The following is an 18,994-nucleotide window of genomic DNA, read 5'->3' on the forward strand; positions in this document are numbered from 1 at the left end:
GACAGCGTCCAGCGGCCTCTGACATATTCCGCTCTCGCTCCAAGGAGAATCCCAGACTTGGAGAGCATAGCGGTCCCGGCTTTTTATCCAAAGATCAGCCTGTTTGTGAGGAAGAGAGTGATATACAAGGAGAGAGCGATGGACACCGGCTAGATTCACATTTTCGAGAGAATGAGACACACGAAACAGATGACAATCACTCTTCAGTATCTGTAACTGGTGCTCCGGGTGAGGTAGGCGGTCAGACACGTGCGCAAGACATTCTAGACATTGGCGACTCAGAATGTAAGGCAGAGGAAAGAGAGAGCGGTGAGGAAGGTGTCAGTGACATGCCAAACTCAGACTGTCAGGCTATGAAGTGCAAAGGTGATCCGCACCCAGATGGCCAGGTCGAGAGGGCTCATGCTGGTGATATCACACGGCGTGCTGATGAGGCCATTCCCTCTGTGCTGCCTCTTTACGGGACAGCGTTTTGCGCTACTCCCTGCGACTCGCCCCCTATGGTGCATTCAAATCTAGAATCACAGGAACCGACTGCACCCGTGAGTCTTGAAAGTAGCGGATCCCGGTCGTCCCAGGAGATGAGGCTTGTTGCCACCACCCCTTTGGAGACTGGTAGTCATCACCCCATCCCTACGGATAATGAGGATGGTTTGTCCCAAGGCCTGGAGAAAGACTTGAACACTCTGGATACAGTGGATGGATGGAAGCAGAGAGAAAGCAAGAGGCCGATTGGAGAGAGACAGTCAGACGCGAGGAGAGAGACAATCACCGCACAAGACAGATCTCAGACAGGTAAATGACTCACCAATGAACTATCCTGTCCTATGCGTCTGAATAGTACTGATTTTGTTTTCTGACCGTGTTTTTCCATGACTTGTTCCATGTATTTTTGAGACATCATGGGTCCAAATCTGCCATCACCCATCTTTCTTCTCTCTCTCTCTCCACTGTGTACCCCCTAATGAAGCAGAAATGCCATAAAACAATAGTCCACGCAGGGTCATTGACAATAATAATAGGACTCTGTATGGTTTCTATTGTGTCTGATATTTGCAACGCTTTTTCATTTCACCCTTGATAATTAAGAGTCTTTGATAGTCTAAGCTGCCTTGTTGCCATTGTTATTCAGAATGAATAGAGGGAAGCCATGAGACACATCGGAATAATGTCGCTAACAGGGTAGGGACGTTGTGTGTGTGTGTGTGTGTGCGTGTGTGTGTGTGTGTGTGTGTGAGTGTGTCAGTTGTTGATCCTGCTCCACTGTTTGTATGGGGAACGGTATCCAGGCAACATGATGATCTCATCAAGACTTACAGTGGACAGCGAAATTTGAGGCAGGCTGAGAAATGGTTGTTGCATGTGCGTGTATGTGTGTGTGTGCATACGTCAGCATGAGTGAGCGTTTGAGTGTCCAGTCTACACGTGAGTGTGTGTGTCATCCATTGTGTGTATTTCTGCAAGTTTATGTTGGTGTACAAGCAATGTGTGTGTGTGTGTGTGTGTTTCCTAACAGTACTAAAGTATGGATGTTCAGAACTGGTCATCTTTTTAATGCGACTCAGACTATGTGTGACTATTAAGTGTGTAAATGAACTACAAAATGAATGAAAATAACCACTGTGTGTGTGTGTGTGTGTGCGCGCGCGTGTGTGTGCCTCTTATTTTGTCTTTTTTATTGATAGCAGGACAATGGTGCCAGATGCCTAGCCACACCATCATCTTCTAATAGACATGATGCATTGACTCTGACTGCTGTGTGTGTGTGTGTGTGTGTGTGTGTTTGTGTGTGTGTGTTGCCAGCTCTCTTTCCTTTTCTCTTCTGTCACATCCTCCTCTATCTCCTCGCAGCCCCACCACCCCTCATCCTGACATGCTCAATACTTAGTGCTCACTTTATTTAATGGAAATCCTTAACAAACCAGCTACTGTTATTCAACACTTAAACTAAAAGAGATAACTCTTAAAGAGATATGTGTGATATCCAGAGTGACTCGAGTCAAGTAAGTCAAACTGAGTCACAGTTTGAATTGCTTGAGACTTGATGCATGAAGAGAAGACTTGAGACTTGACTTGACTTGGGTTCTGGTGACTTGGGACTTGACTTTGACTTGTACTTTGATGACTTGAAAAGGTTTCTAAAGTCTTGACTTGAGATCTTGTGTTTGTGTAAATGACTTAGATTGAAAGTGATGAGATTTGTTCCAGCAGACGACTGAATTTAAATTCTGTTTTCTGAATTTGTATGGAATGATTGAATTTATTGAAGTTGAAACTGATTATAGAAATCAAACTCATGATGCTCTTACCAAGTTTTTATCCTATTAAAACCATATTGCATTGAAAAGTCCTAGATATTTAGTTTTCTTTAAGATATTAAATTGATACTGGACTCTTGATTTGTTCTGACTTGACTTGGTGTTCTACATTTAGACTTGAGACTTGACATTAATGACATGGACTTGACTTGGACTTGACTTGGTAATCTACATTTAGACTTGGGACTTGACTTGAGACTTGTGCCTCAAGACTTGAGACTGACTTGGGACTCGAGCAAAGTTGACTTGGTCAGACCTCTGGTGATATCCAATGTATGTTGCATTTCTGTGTGTGCATAAAGCTTCTCAGTGAGTTTTACTGCCTCCAGTCTCTTAAACGATTTGTTTACTAGAGGTGCACTGCACTATTTGTAGTATCAGGGTCAACGCCAATCCATCCCTGATGTACTCGTAATCAGATTGGCAAATGAAGCTGTCCTGATATCCGTACTTCAATGGCATGTGCTTTGATGCACTATAAAATGTTTCCAGCCATTGGTATAATTTCTGTAAAATTGGTATCGGTGTGCCTTTCGACTAGCCTATCGACTTTGTAATAGTCACTAGTTGAAATGAAAATTATCTGTTTGTCCATTTCCAAGGTGATAATGATAAAAAATTATACTTTGTCTATTACCTGTCTTTCACAAACAAGGAAACATGGGAAATGGGATTTTGACAATTTGATGGTTTGCTTAATAGATTGCCAGGCAGGGTTGCCAGGTAGATGTGTGTAACCTGTTCTTTCAGATTGTTGTGTTCTCTTACATAAGATTATATTACATTTATAAATTATTACTTTGTGTGAGGGAAAATGATAAATCTGGTTCACTTCCCAGACAAACGTGTCCAGTTCTCTCCCGTCATACACTCAGGGTGCAAACACTCAACAGTTTGTTTTCTTTGGTCTGAGCCATAGTGGAAAAGTTTACTTTGTTGCATTTTTGTATTTGGTTCATTTAGGTTCACACTGCCCAAATACAAGCGAACCAGGGCTTGAAAACAAAACGAACCACACCACAGTTCTCTTGGAAGAGGACACATTTTCAGGTGGCTTCATTTGGTGCCACCAAAGTTCAAATGGCATTGTTCTCACCTGGCCATACAAACCAGTAACGAGTAAATGCTCTGCATGAATTGTTAAATGGGCCCAAGTTCTAGACTATCTAAAGTAGATTACCTCTGGGTTGGTTTGTATTATGCAGCCGATTATGGCAGTGCACTCCCCTTGCAAGTGTCTGCCTGTTACTTGACCAGGAGGGTACTGGGTATGCCTTGCCCTTTCTTATTGGCCACTGGATATGGTGATGCACCAGCATGTTCTTGGCTAGACCGCTGGGTCACAGAGAAGCTGGGACTTGCTTTCCACTTCACCCCCTAATTATTTCCACCAGAAGATCTGCTCATCCTCTGACTCATCAGAGCCCAAGGACTCATCATCAGTAGAGTCTTCCTCAGAAGGCTCAAAGAGTCAAATTCTAATAAATTACAGCTTCAAACAAGTGAAAACTAGTTTATTGCTAGTTAGATGCTTGCCACCTGTGGGCTTAAAGGCGGGTTATGGTTTGTAAATTGAAACAGCACATAGCAATGTTTTCATTAAAGTATTTTTTCTAAATGTGTTGTGGACATGAAACAGGTAGACATGTAAGTTTTATGTGTGACAGGAGAGTAAAGTTATTTTTTGACAGTATTCCAGTGTAATGTGCTGGGAGCCACGTTAAACTAGCTATGCTGGCTAGTTGGTTATGCACTAATTATTATTATTTACTTATGAGATAAATGAAAATTCCATGCTATCTGTGGCGGTGACATCCAGCGATTTGTGGATTTGTCTTTGTGCTGTTGGGGATAAAGTATTTATTACAATAACATGTATTTTCAGTGACCACAGAGTTTTTTGTGCATTTATACATTTTCTATCCCTTTAATGTGAATTCTGACTGTTTTTACATGCATGCGCAACAGTTGAAGATGGTTTAAAATCAGTTTTGCCAAACCTCTCACGCTCATTCACGCCCATTCAATTCCAAATGGCATAGAAAACATGTCCGGAGATGTCTAATTCAGTCGGTAAAGGTAATTCATCAGTGTGACTGTGAAGCCGACAATATCACTTTTACATTTTGAAAGATGTTCTGTTCCCTGTTTCATATATATATGAATATGCACATTAGGTAAGAGAGGAAACCCAAGCGAAACGTGTTACTTCTTATTACAATCTTGTATTTGCGAGTATGTGAGTGTGAGCTTTTTCTTTTTCCACACAGTTTATATAATCAGCTATTACTGTTGTTCAGGACCTGAAATTGAGAGTTATTCACTTTTATTGAGAGCATTCACTCTTACATTATCAGTATATGATCAGAGGAATATTGTAAAGCCTGTACATTGCACTCCATAAATTGGTTGCCAGTTTTTGCTGATTTAGGAATTGAAGCGTATGTTTTTCTCCTCTTGTGGTCATTCTAAGTCACTTTGGATAAGACCGTTAGAAAAATGCTTAAAATATAAATGTAAAATGACGGTATGAATGTTGTTGACATTGCACTTTTGTGTGTATGTGTGTGTGCATTCCCATTTTCTATAGCGGCGGTGCTAGCGTTGTAGTTGCAATAGTTCTCACTGCTGAAAGTTACCACGTTTGTTTACTACAAAACTTGGGAGAATGATGCATCTCAGCGCTGCATTTTCACATTTTCAAAATTACACTGATCAGCCTAAGAGGGGGCACTACATCATTTGATCACTCATTCATGTGTCACACGCAATAGCTCAGACGTCACTGACTGATTTTGGCAAAACATGATGCATCTCACCGCTGCGTTCTAGCAACAGCCCAAAAGAAGGTGACATATTTGTTACTTGTTGGCCCAGACGGGGACTTAATGGGGGACACCTTGTCTTCTATAGGATTCTGTGCTGAACTGATCTTCTTTGTCTTCTCCTCAGAGCCAGAGACTTTCCCAGCAGCGAGAGAACAGCCTCAACAGCCCAAGACCGACTCAGACAGCACAGACACTCTGGAGGTGAGTTTAGAGCAACTCAGCATAGCTGAACTGAGCTAAGGTTGAGAGAAATTTGTCTTGGACTCCTGGCTACTGCCTAGTAGAATAGATTGAGTGCATCACAGTTCATAAACTCAAGGCAAACCTATTCATGATGTGTTTTGGGGTTTTTTTTTTGTTTTTTTTTACAAAATAGGTTCCTCACATAGTGCTTCATCACATAGTGTATGAGTGGATATGAGCACTAGGATAACCCAGGATAAATGCAAGAAGTGCATTTAGAAAAACGGAATCAGAATATGTACCATCTAATCATATCTTACACACACTTAATACATCAAGAGGTGAACCAAGACTCTTGATTATTACTTGTTTAGAGGGGAAAAGGTGATCTGACCGTGATTCCACCCAATTACAGGTAGCATTGTGGATTTAGTTCAACACAGTTAAACACACTGTGAATAATAGGAATAAGGATGAGTTTGATCCTGGATGTAGGTTATTTTCAGCACTTCCAGCATTGCTGCTCCCACATGGCTTTTGTTGATAAATTATGGTTCAATTGCATTCACCAGTTTGATTGAAATTTTGCTCTGTGAAATCAAACTGCATGAATGCATGAAAACAACAAATTAACTCATCCTTTTATTCGGACCAAAGCAAAGAACTGAAAACTGAAAACCAAATTTCATTCTAGTCTAAAACAAACACAGTACTTAAATGCATATAGGGCATCAGAGTGGCCTAGAGCAGTGGTTCTCAACGTGGGGTCCAGGGACCACCAGGGGTCCCTGAGGGAGTTCCAGGGGGTCCCTAGCAAATGATGAATTGTTGAACTTTACCATTATTTCATTTAAAAGAAGTTAACACAATTAGAGAATGTAGAAGAATGACTGCTTTGGTGATAGTTTCACTGTTATCTCTCTGCCTACAATACAGATAGTCATGGGATTCTGGCAATAAAAATATTGTCAGATTTGGGTCCAATAGACAAAATCTCATGGCTTTAATGTGAACTAAATTAGGGATCCTTGATATGGAAAAGGTTGAGAATCACTGGCCTAGAGCTACCTTCCCATCACTGGAACATCCCAAGTTGAAGCCACTCAGGAACTGGGTGTCTATCAGCAGCCATGTGTCCTGCTGGAAGCGTCCTCGAGCAAGACACTGATCTCCTACCTGCTCGCTAATTGTAAATCACTCTGGAGCTGAAAGCCTAATTGTAAATTCTAATGTTGGGTATAAGCTTGTTCTTTGAGATGATATGAACATGGGCCCAGCTATACTCGCATCCACACTGCTTCCCCACGCCTTTTGGCCTGGCCAGGCTAAGGTCACTGATCCAAATGACGCAGTAGTTGGCCTCCTGGACATTGGGACTGGCTGGGGTCACAATAAGAGATATGGGAATGTTCATGCCTGGGCCTTTACTCTGTGTGTGTGTGTGTGTGTGTGTGTTTGTGTGTGTCTGTATGTGTGTGTGTGTGTGTGGAGTTTGGACATGATTACCTCACCATGTCTTGTTTTCCTGCGTCGGGTGATGTCATGTGAGAGAGACAGAGAGGGTAGGAAGGAAGAGGAGGAGAGATGGAGGTATAAATAAACAGGAAAATGCAGCAGAGATGACAGAAGCAATGTGAGGGACTAGTTCAGTCTTTAATACAAATGATAATAATGCACTTCATTAAAAGCAAATCTCAAAGAGCTAGTATTAATAAGTGCTACACAAAAGGTTCCTATAAACAATAAAATAAACAAAAACAAAAACAGTCAGTTTGAAAAAAAGAAATTGAATGAAAGAAAGCACATAATACAACAATAAAAAAGCAAATTCAGTAAAATATCATATCAAAGCAAGTTTGTAAAAATGTTCGGGATAATATCAAATTTGTCAAAATGTAATAAAATGTCCCTTTAATTGGGATGAAGATGTAATAAAAATTGATAAAAAAATAAAACCTGTCAATGTAAGCCTAATTCCCCAATAATATGACATCTTTAGTCTTCAGAATATTACATTAACCAATTATTACATTGCAACATACAGTATTACATATATTTTTACAATATAAAACTATAAATTACAATAAATTACAAATATTGCAATAAAACCTGTTAGAACTTTGACTCTTAGAACTTTTACATTATCCGTGAATTTATTTTATTTTCAACCCAGGGACATTTTATTAAATTTTGACAAATTATTGCATTATCTGGCAGTTATTATAGATCACAGATCACTGGTCAGTGACTAGATAATTGTATCTGTACACACACACCCACACACAGGTTGTTGATATCAATGTAGTTGATGCTGTCCTTTGCTTCCACCTTGTGTTTAGTTCAGGTATAACTACTTCCAGATGTCTGTCTCTCTCTTGCGCTCTCTCCCTCCCTCTCTCCCTCTCTCTCTCTCTCTCAATCTCTGTTGGAATCCCTCTCTCTGCGTCACAACTGGATGGTGTACAGCTGTTACCATGGTGACAGCTGTGTTTGTGTGCGGCTGATTGGTAACAGATGGAGTTGGTTGTTTCCACTTATTGGCTGCAAGTTACTGCTCTGTTCCAGTTAGTGAGTAACAACACTTCACGCTCTTATGGACTAAAAACAACTTTTGTGGACCAAAACCCTCAGCCACTACTAAAAAACAGCATCTACATACACTCAGTGTTCTATATATACAGAGCTGCCTTGCTAATAGGGTTCAACCAATGTGGGTCTTTGAAGGCCGATACCAGTATTACTATATTGAAGCTGCCAGTTGCCAATATTGTTTGTACCAATATTCAGTATATTTAAATCTGACCAATTTCATGCCCAAAAGTTCCCAAAAATCCAGTAGTCAGTGTTTCCCCAGGAATTGTATTCTGGTCAGGGTGGAAAAGCCTCTGAAACAGCATTTAGACCATCATGGGACACAAAAACTCTCCACTGAAAGCCGTATTCTGTTATAAAAATAATAATAATAAAAACATATTGACCAGCTGTGATGAGGGAGGAACCTCCATCATATCAGAGGTGGACCACACTGACTGCCGTTAGGACGATAAAGGTTATTGATTACTTAATGCCTCTTTAATAGGTGAAATAAGATGAATAATAATAATCAATAAGGGATCAAAGCTTTCGCATAGGTCCACCTGTTCATTACCTGCCATCTATTTCATGCAAAGAGCAGAGATGTTCCTGTGGTGTGCAGTCTGTCAGCTAAGATGATCCAGGTTCATTCAACAGCATACAAGGGAACGGCATGGGTCATTAGTAAGTTGGCCAATGTTTTCATCTCACCATAGGACCCAGGATCTAGTTTTGTTAAGTAGGTGTAAGGACCCAAAATGGTTGATTTATGATGGGCCCTCACATGGAAAAAGCGCTAGTATGTTTAAATGAGCCTATAACAGTGTAAAAGATAATAATAAACGTTGAATAGCTGTTTTTTCTTTACTTTGAATTTTGACTTGGGATGTTTTGTAGTAGTTATAGTGGTAATCCTAGAGATCCTTTATTTTTTTTTTCTTTTATTGTGTCTCCAGATTTAGAGCTAAGCTGTCATTGCTGTGGTGTTTTTTTGTTGTTGTTGTTTTTTATTTAGTCTCCATCTTTGGTGCTAAGCTGTCATTACTGTGGTGTTTCTGCACTGCACTTCCCGGAGATCACTTGCTAGTCAAACGCTATGTCCAGTACTGTGATGTCCTTTTCCTTGGATTTTCTGCTGAAGTTTGAATTTTCTTCTGTTTATTCCAAACAATCCAGAAATGTAAAACACATCACTTCTTGTCTGCCAGAGGATTTCTTCCTGGGAAAAACCTACCTGACAGCGAGTGTTTGGAACAAACAAATGTAAAAGCTTTCATGAACTGGCTATAGGCTGCCTATTGTGTTATATCAGTCAGTGATAGAGAGTAGCAAAACGCACATTTATCTATAAGAAAATGTCACGATTCTAAAAGCTCTGACAAATTATTGCAATAGATTAAAATGGAGCAGAATACAGAACAGAATAGATGAGAGGAAAATAAAATGCACCACAGCCAAATAGAATTTAAAAGGTTGAATTTGCTTTGATCACACAGTAAGAGTAGATTATAAATGAAGCATGCAAGCCTCCTACTATAATCATACCACTCTTGGAATAGCAACCTCAATGCGCTCTCTCTCTCTCTCTCTCTCTCTCTCTCTCTCTCTCTCTCAACTTGATCCATTCTCTCTCCCCTCCTAAAACACAGTAGCCTGAATATCTCTTTAACCCATTCGACAGACGATCTTTTCACTTCTTTATTCTTTTCTAGGAGATAAAAGTAAGTCTTTTCTCTCTCTCTCTCTCTCTCTCTCTCTCTCTGTCTTTCAGAAGTGGAGAGGCACTCAGTGGATAGAGCGGCATTGTTAGAGCGCTTGCGAGCGAGGTAGCAGAAGGATGAGAGGGAATTTTGTTTTAAAGTGAAGGACAAATGTGATGGGTGGAGTGTGAGAGAGAGAGAGCGGAATGGAGGAACTGAAGGGAAAAAGGAAGAGAGAGTGGGAAGGAGGGATGGAGGGAGGGGCCGGTGTTATGAACAGATGTGGGCAGAGAGTCTCATTTTCCGACCTAAACTGCTGTGAGAAGGGAACACAAGCTATGGAGACATTACTGGATTATACATTGGACAATGGGCAAGCAGTGCTTCTCTTTTGACCTAGCATGACTATCAACAGTTTTTTGGTTTGGTTTTTTTAATCTGTATTACCAGTGCTAAGGCAGTGAATTTAAGTTAGTTAAGTTTACCGAACATTTTCCCTCTTGTTCTGTAGTTTCTCTTTATTACGATTACGAAGAGGGAAAACAGTGCTATTCGTTCATTTTGGTTTAAATTAACCATGTATTTGTCACATTTTTTTATTTTTTTTTGTCTCTCTTACCAGTACTAAGATGCTGGTTGTGTACTAGAGCTTTAGTTCACCTTAATATACTTTAGTTTGCTTTGGTTTGGTTTGGCTTTTCAGTTGTTTTATTGCTGCAATTTTTTCCCCCTCACTTCTGGACACTGCAAGTCGAACCGTTTTTTTCTGGGCACTCCACCCTCCTCCATTGACTTTATTCGTTCTTCAGACTGTGTTACAGTCAAGAGAGACAGGAAAGTAGAGAGAGGCGGAACAGTTTGGTATTGTCTGAGATTTGAACCTGCGGAGTGGCTAATTCGTGGTCCAGGTTTTAGCACACCGATCCACACCCAACAGTTGGAATGACTCTTGCGTCTTGACAGTGCAAAACCGCCAGCATGTACGAGAGACACAAGCGAAGGTACAGCCTCTGTGCCAAAGGAGAGAGGACGGTGGATGTGGTGTTAATTAAGGTAGGTGTGTCTGTGTGTGTTTTGAGACGGTACAAACAATATTCATGAAAGTACATGTTGAATCCGAGGCCATTTATATGTGAAAGACAATTTGGTGACAGCAAGCTAATATTGCTCTTTTTAAAGCCTAAGTATTGTTACAGAGAGCTAAAGTTGGTCTTTTTAAAGCCTAACTATTGGGACAGCTGGTTAAAGTTGGCCTTTTAAAGCTTAAGTATTGTTACAGAGAGCCAAAGTTGGCCTTTTAAAGCCAAAGTATTGGGACAGAGAGCTAAATTTGGTCTTTTTCAAGCGTATTGTTACAAAGAGCTAAAGTTGGTCTTTTGAAGCCCAAATATTGGGACAGAGACTGTAAGTTGGTCTTGTTAAAGCCTAAGAATCGGGACAGCGAGCTAAAGTTATTTTGTCTTTATGGTGTTTTAACGTGGTTCAACATGGAGGCCAATAAAGACCCACAATCAACAGCTGACAGTTCTTCTGCCCCATGTTGTGAAGGTTGTATTACAGTATTCATGAATCAACAGCACCAAAAAGACTTAGGCCTACTCTCCCAGTCCTTTTGGAATGTGATTGCTTGTAGGAGCTAGGGTTTTGATATGCAGGGAATCCCTTTATCTATAGTTTCATAGGTCAGATGTGATGATGATGTCCTACAAGACATGGGTCTATTATAAATATGTGTACTCAAATGTGTAACAAATATGAAGGCTTCCATTACAAAAGAAAATACAAAATGTTACTTACTCTTATTGGAGAAAAACGATTACCTGATTCATTGATGATCATTTCAAAATTGCAAATCATTGCTTTCGCAAAAATGTTGCAGTCATATAAGCAACATCGACATATCTAATATATTCAATAATATTCTCCAGTGAGTTTTACATTCATGCCAGACTTTTTTTTTTTACGAGGGATCTTGCTTAACTTTTCAAATGGTAGATATCTCTTTTCCAGGGCAAGAAATATGTACTATTTACCATCTGAAGGGAGTTGAAGCAAACCTCCACATGATGGTTAGTTACTGGCCGAAGTTGCTGGTAGAGGAGACAGACTCACTGGCCACACCAAAATGCAGCGGCATATGGTTGGTGACTGGTGTTCCCACGCTGCTCATATCCTCCCTGCATCTGGAGGACGTCTTCATAGTGTTTATTCCTGCTCTCAGAAGACCGTGGAAGACGTGTCATTTGAGGTCAACTTCATGTCTGACAGTGGATTTGAGGGTGTGGACAACTCATGTTATACTTGTGATGTCCTAGTACCACCAATATATTGCTTCTGGCCTGTGAAGACCATTGTATATGTTTCATAAATACATGGTCAGTCTGAAGTTTAAGTTAGTGGCTGATTATTGGTTGACAAGTTAACTTTTTTTAGACTTTTTTAGGGGTTTTCATCTGACTGCAGTGATTCTGTTTAAAGTGGTGTTGAACTTTGGTAGTACCTTGGGTTGTGTAGCTTCTTGATGATATAACCCCAAAATCAGTGATTCTCTGTTATCTGTTGCTCTGGTGCTCCATGAGAGACGATTGGAGAATTGTGTTTGTTTTCTTTCTCCATTCACTGCCATTGAATTGTCATGATGTGGACATGTATCGACCAGGAATCACTGTCAGAGTACATGTAATCAGGGTCCAATCCTGTGCTCCACATCTGAGGAAAAAGCAATGTGTGTTCATACACTCTTAAAGTGTTCAATATAGTAACAGAAACAGTTCTCAAGGCAGAACCCTTAGTAGAACCCTTTTTCGTACTTTAAAAACCCCTTTAAGAAATGTTTTTTTTTATATGAACAATTCAGATGCTTCTTTGAGTCATTATGGGTGTATAGAACCATCACCATAACCTCTTGGAAGAACCCTCCTTGAAGAACATCAGGTCTGCAAATTTATCCCATGACCACCAGACAGAAATCAACATCCTTATCACCTTGCATGGCAGCTAAGTGGACCTCTGTATCACTAGCTGGTTCTCACTGTGTAGATTAACACACAACAGAACTCATAGGCTAATCAAAAGGAGACGACAGGCATCTATACTATACTTAAAGGAACTTTTTGGTTATTGTCTGGCTGGTCAACTTAGCTGTTAATTGATGACAACATAAACCCCAAAATCATCTATAGGTCCCTGGTAGATCATTGGCTCCAGTGCTCCATGCTAACACTTTAGCAGACACTATGTTTCGTGATAGTAGGCCACTAGCATTATCCAAAGCAAGAAGACCTGTAATAAAAAGCTGTTTTTGTGTTTTTATATTATATGGCCTACAGATTGATTTTTACCTCTACACAGTCTCCCATTGCCCACCATCTTCACTTCATGTGGAAACGAAGTGGCCCTGGCTAGTACAAAACAGTACGTTATTTTTGTATCATATCTGGTGGTAATTTTACCTTTCTCCTACTCAAACCTGCAGACTTGGCATATCATTTAGATCAGATTACTTAGCATTTAGCTTTAGAGCTGCCACAAGTTCTCATTTTCAACTTCTGAGATAATGCTAGTGGCCTATCACTCAACTTAGTGTATGCTAAAGTGTTAGCGTGGCGCCTACTATCATTCAACATAGTGCATGTTTAAGTATTAGCATGGAGCTTAGTATCACTCAACATAGTGTATGCTAAAGTGTTAGCATGGAGCCTATTATGACTCAACATAGTGTATACTGAAGTGGAGCATGGAGTGTTGGAGCCAATGATCTACTGGGGACCCAAGGCGGCGGGTTCTTAAACATTTTCATATCACAGACATCTCCAAACATTAGGCCACATACAGTCATTTGATAAGATTGATGAAATTAAACTATTTCTCATTTTGCTGGGGACTACAAAGACCTGGGGGTTCCCAGACCTTTGAGAACCACTGGCCTAAGCTTCAGATTAGAAAGGTTATCGGTGGAAGATAAAGTCATGGTTAAACTCACAGACAATAAACATCAGGTCCTGTTCTAAAACCAGGCCTCCACTCCTTTAGTGAGCAATTGATTCTATAGGTATTTCTACCTCTATTTTTAAATCATTATTACTGTTACAGTTGAATTGCCATTTCCATCTCATGGGTGTGCGGCAGAGCTGCAGTTTAAACATGTCACCAACCCCACTGGCAGTACATTCAATAGATTTACAATAGTTAAGTGACCACGTCTACTCTGTCTCCCTCAACTCTCTCTCTACTGGATACAATTTGTCATTAAATGTCATTAAAAATCTTCAGAAATATCAAATTAAGCTAGAAAAACCTCATGTTTCCATTTTTTGTGTTACAGTAGCATTTACCAAACAAGATGTAAATGATTTTGTTCAGAAGTCTTATTGAAAATCAAGCATTGCACGTTTTTGGAAAACATTTATGTGCATATTTATGATATTCTGATCATATGATAATATGTTAAAATAAAATGACTTTATAGAGACACAGGTTATTAAGACTTTATAGATGTGTTTGATAAAATAGGCGAAGATGTGTAATTTGGTACTGCACTGCCCATTAAGTTTAGATCCTTGTAGCTCATTTATGATGCAAACTTCCATCGTACCTAATGGGGTTAGACTGATGGATCAGTTTGCTGATATTGGCCTTTTATCAAATATCAGATATTGGCCAGTCAGTGTTGTCTACCTCTGATATGATGGAGGATCTGCCCTGACCAGAGCAACATAGAACAGTCTGGAAAACTTTATTTATTTAATTATTTATTTAATTGTTCAATATTTTGTTTTTGTCAATGAATTCTTCATGTAAAGGCAGTAATGTATCCCAGAGTTTCACCTACCACCTAATGGTTTCAGTGGAGAGTTTTAGTGTCCCATGATGGTCTAAATACTGTTTCAGAGGCATTTCTACCCTGACAATAATAAAACTGAATACCTTAAAACATTTTGGCACATGAAAATTGCCGAATTGAAAGTTCACCATCGGCCTTCAAAAACCCAATTTGGTTGAACCCAAGGATATAATATGTGTGCTATATATTCACAACAAGTTCTCAACAAGCAAGCCCAAAATGAAACATGAGCAAAACAAACAGTGGCGATCCATCAAGAAAGTTGTGAGAGCATGACGTGTCCTCATGTTCTTACATTGTCACATGACGTGTGGGATTCATCAGGGAAACGGCAGAAACACAAATGTTTCGGCTTGTGTCCGCGAGGTTGATAGAAGTGGAGCAAGAGTTCAGTGTGGCTGCACTGTCCAAGCAGCACGGGAGCGGATTGATAAATGAGGCCCGTTGTCTCCCACGTGCTGGAGAGTCTGCTTTTTGCGCCGATCCGACTTTTCTGCAGGATGTTGATAATAGACAGAGCGGAGAACATGGAGCCGGGACAACAGTTCTATTGAGACAAGTGGACAAAGGAGTCATTGGCGTCGGTGATTAATGATCAGACAACTAGATATGAGGTCATTCTGATGGCTTGGCCTACAGGAATTACACAACAGACCGGTGGGGTGACTTTTAAAATCCCAACACATTTTGAAAACACATTGCATCACACATAACGATAGATTTCACAGTTTGTTTGGAAGTAGTGGGACGCTTCTGTGTGTTGGTTTTGGTGTAGGTTGTCTTTTTTTTGGGGGGGGGGCAAAGTTGTCTATATCAGTCGCAATCTTGATTGGGATTGGCCAGCATGCATCGCCTTTGGCTGTCAATCGACCGTCGGTCCATCGATCGACCATCGATCAGCATTGACTGTGTTGTAGGCAAATGGCTTGTCGTTGTTGAAATGCCTATCCTTGTACATCATTAGCTCGGTCTGGTGCTTTGGACTTGCTTTCCAAATGTCCTTGCTTTATTTAAACTTGTTTGCGTTCGGGCCGCCTAACGCACAGAAACAATACAGTGAGGTGATCTCAGATGAAATCCAAGCAGAGCAGCCTCTCACCAACTCTCTCTCTCTCTCTCTCTCTCTCTTGCTTTATTTGCACTGAAAAAAAAAAGAACAAACTTAAAGTTAATGTTAAGACAGCGGTTCCCAAAGTATTTAACCCCTTGGACCCTGAGTTTCCCCTTAAATTCCGTCTTAAGTGGCTTCAAAGTTAGAAAAAAAAACGTACCGTATGACAATGTCACATACATATTCTGTATCTGCTCGTTCCAACGCTTCATTGAAGCTATAGCTGCTTATATTGAGTGAGATATTCAAACCCAAAGCGCCATGTTTTTTTCTGGCTGCACCATCACATCAAATGGAAAAAAATCTAGATGTTTGTGCATCATTTTATACACATGTCCCTGTAATTCAGCATGACATATTTGGTATCTTTGGACACCTTGGGATCTTGACTATAATTTAAAGTCAAGCCTCAAATCATGAAACATGGTGGTTTATCTTATTTTTAAAGGCTGCGTCTTCTCACACAGCATCAAAGCATCAAGGCAACCATACAAAAACATTTTCCCAGTGCTCTTCTGTTGCACACAGCTGACCCCCCTCTGTGCATGCATGTGTAAGTGTGTGTGTGTGTGTGTATGTGTGTGTGTTTGTAGTATTTTTTTGTTGTATTTTTCTTTATTTTTACTATTTTCCACGTTTTAGAATAACAGTAAAGACATCAAAACTATGAAATAACACAAATGGAATTATGCAGCGACCAAAAAAAGTGTTAAACAAATCAAAACTATCTTATATTTTAGATTCTTTAAAGTGGCCACCCTTTGCCTTGATGGAAAGGCAAAGGCTTTGGAAAGAAATTCATACATAGGATCAACTTCACTATTTATATTTGCCTAAGAAACTAATTTCAAGCATTCAAGCATAAGCCTTTAGATCAAAATGGCTTTAAGAGAATGAACATAGTACATTCAAGCAGGTGTCCCAAAACTTTTGACGGGCAGTGTATATCAAAATTAACAGACTATTTCCGGTAAACAGCACATTTCTGCTGACTGAATTTTGATAACCGTTTATCTAATTGAATCTAATCTGAGTTAGTTCATCTAATCTGTGGTCATGTCCTCTCCTCCCCTCTGCTTTTTTTAACTTCTGCATCACTTCCACGGCACTTGTCACATCGGTGGGGAAAAGTTTGTTCATCGGCTCAGTTTGGCCCGAAGAACAGTTTGTTAGCGTTGTTAGCATTCCTCATTCAAACCAGTGGGTTTCCCTTGCCCGAAGCTAAAGAGCCAGCTTACATTTAGTTAATATAGGAATTGATCAGCACTAATGACTAGTTGGTTTTTGAGCAAATGCAGATTTTGGTCCCCATGTTGTTTCAAATATCTGGTGGAGAGACATTCTTAAAATGAATAGAATAGATAAAATGTTAAAAATACGGACGAAACGACGAAAAGACGAAAAAGTTAAGAAATGTGGATTTTTGCTCTGTGTGTGTATGTGGCTGTCTGCCTGTGGTGTGGTAACACTGCCAATGAGAGGTTCCCTCCTTTTGTCTCTCTCTGTGTGTGTGTGTGTGTGTGTTTGTGTGTGTGTGTGTGTGTGTGTGTATAATACAGAAGTCTCCTAGAGAACCCCCCTCCTACATTTCTTTGACATTACACTGGACTGGCTGTGTGTAGCTGCAGGGGTGGAACAATGATCTGCTTGTGACCTCTGTGTGTGTGTGTGTGTGTGTGTGTGTGTGTGTGTGTGTGTGTGTATGTGTGTGTTAGGCAGTGTCTTGATTACTTGCATACATCTTGATATGCTCACGCTAAGAGTTCAAACATGATGTAAACATAAAGACGCACACATACACACTGCATGTGCGGGTGGGAGGAGTGTGTGTGCAGCATGCAGTAGTCACATGTCCAGCTGACTAACAAGTGGGTGTGATACTGTGACACTGGGTGCACTCAACAAAAACGGTTCTACATATTGGTTGATCTATTCTTTTCATGGAATCTACAGGGCATTAATGAAACAAAGAAAGTGGAAAACAATTTCTACAAACAAGTTCTAATCTCATATTTGATATTGTAAAGAAAGCTTTGTGCGCAATTTAGGACTGGATTAAGATAGTTTTTATTCATTAACAATCCATTATCCTTCTTCTTCTTCTTCTTCTTCTTCTTCCTCTTCTTCTTCCTCTCTTTGTTAGATCCAGAGGGAAAGGGACACTTTCTACCCTCTCCAGCCTTGCCCTGAAGCCAACACAACAGTAACACCATGTACAGGTAAGACTAAGACTGTCAGCCATGAAACTCCATATGGGTGATGATCTGGTCCTGTCAGAATCGTCCACCTCTGATATGATGGATATGATGCAGTTTGATTGATTACATATTTATTGTAGAGTAGATCAGTACCTCTACTGTGCTGTGGCGGTGCTGTGAGACGGGAGAGCAGACAGGGAGGGAGAGAGAGAGAGACAGACAGAGACGAAAGGTGGCGAGTGATGACAAAGAAATAGCTTGTTCAAAAATAAGTTGATACTGTTGATGATAAGATGGCAGTTGCACCAACTTTCAAAAAACTGGCAGGACAAAAAAAGACTAATTTCTCTCATTGAATGGGAGAAGTAGGGAAAGATCAGAGGGACTTCTATTCTAGGAGTGGGTATGCAATTTTAACGACCCTGTAAAATGTGGGCATTTTCTCATTTGTTTTCATCATTATTGGATCTCAGAAAATATGCACTTTAGTTGTTATTTTTAATGAGTGAATGCATTAGTACTGAGAAGAGAGCACCAGTCTTGCTGCACTTTGTTTTTATGTTTGAGAAAGAGAAAAACTATTTCTTATAATATTTGTGTTTTAGCCTACTAAAACTAATTAATAACTAATAGGGGGAAAAAATATGTAATGCTATGAAAGGCAATATCAAAGCAGCAAAAAAAACATGAATTGCCTGTTAACAACTTCACTGCATAGATGCCCACAATCAGTCAGAATTAGGCTTGGGCGATGGGCCAAAAGTTAATATTGCGATACTGTCCTGCCAAAATATTGCGATTTACGATATTATCGCAGGGGGGTTCCCAGGTTGTTGTTTTTTTGGGAGGGGTATTTTATTTTATTTCTTCCAAATTACATCAAATTTCTAGGCTATAATAATAATAATAATTATTATTATTAACAGCCTAGAAATTTGACCTTACTATTCAATCATTGGAGGAAACTATTTCTATTTCCAGAAAAACGGGCTGATTATGGAAAAAGGGGACCCACTTGAATTAAAAAGACACATTTTTCACTTCAAGTATGATTATTTTTGTTTTTTTTACTATCCTACCACTAGTAGATTATAGGTTTATAAGTTTAAAAGCTTGTACAATTGTGATATTTGATATCGCGGGAAATATCACGACATTCACAAAATATCATGATATTGGATAATATCGAATATCGGCCCAAGCCTAGTCAGAATAGAGCGACCCATCAACCAAGTCGCC

At 39.9% G+C, this 18,994-nt stretch overlaps 1 protein-coding gene across 4 annotated transcripts in view; it reads left to right on the forward strand.

Moving 5' to 3' along the window:
* The first annotated feature begins 245 nt into the window (after positions 1-245).
* Positions 246-18,994, forward strand: part of LOC139927816 (A-kinase anchor protein 13-like) — a 56,917-nt gene continuing 38,168 nt past the window's right edge. For all 4 annotated transcript variants that reach the window (XM_071920102.2, XM_071920104.2, XM_078282982.1 and 1 more), the window contains exons 1-3: positions 246-795; positions 5,271-5,347; positions 17,701-17,776. In XM_071920102.2, coding sequence (XP_071776203.2) covers positions 330-795; positions 5,271-5,347; positions 17,701-17,776 — 619 coding nt within the window. In that variant the 5' untranslated portion in view covers positions 246-329. The remainder of the gene's footprint in view (positions 796-5,270; positions 5,348-17,700; positions 17,777-18,994) is intronic.

Source organism: Centroberyx gerrardi, chromosome 4, assembly GCF_048128805.1.
Source record: "Centroberyx gerrardi isolate f3 chromosome 4, fCenGer3.hap1.cur.20231027, whole genome shotgun sequence".
In the NCBI taxonomy this organism is placed as follows: Eukaryota; Metazoa; Chordata; class Actinopteri; order Beryciformes; family Berycidae; genus Centroberyx; species Centroberyx gerrardi.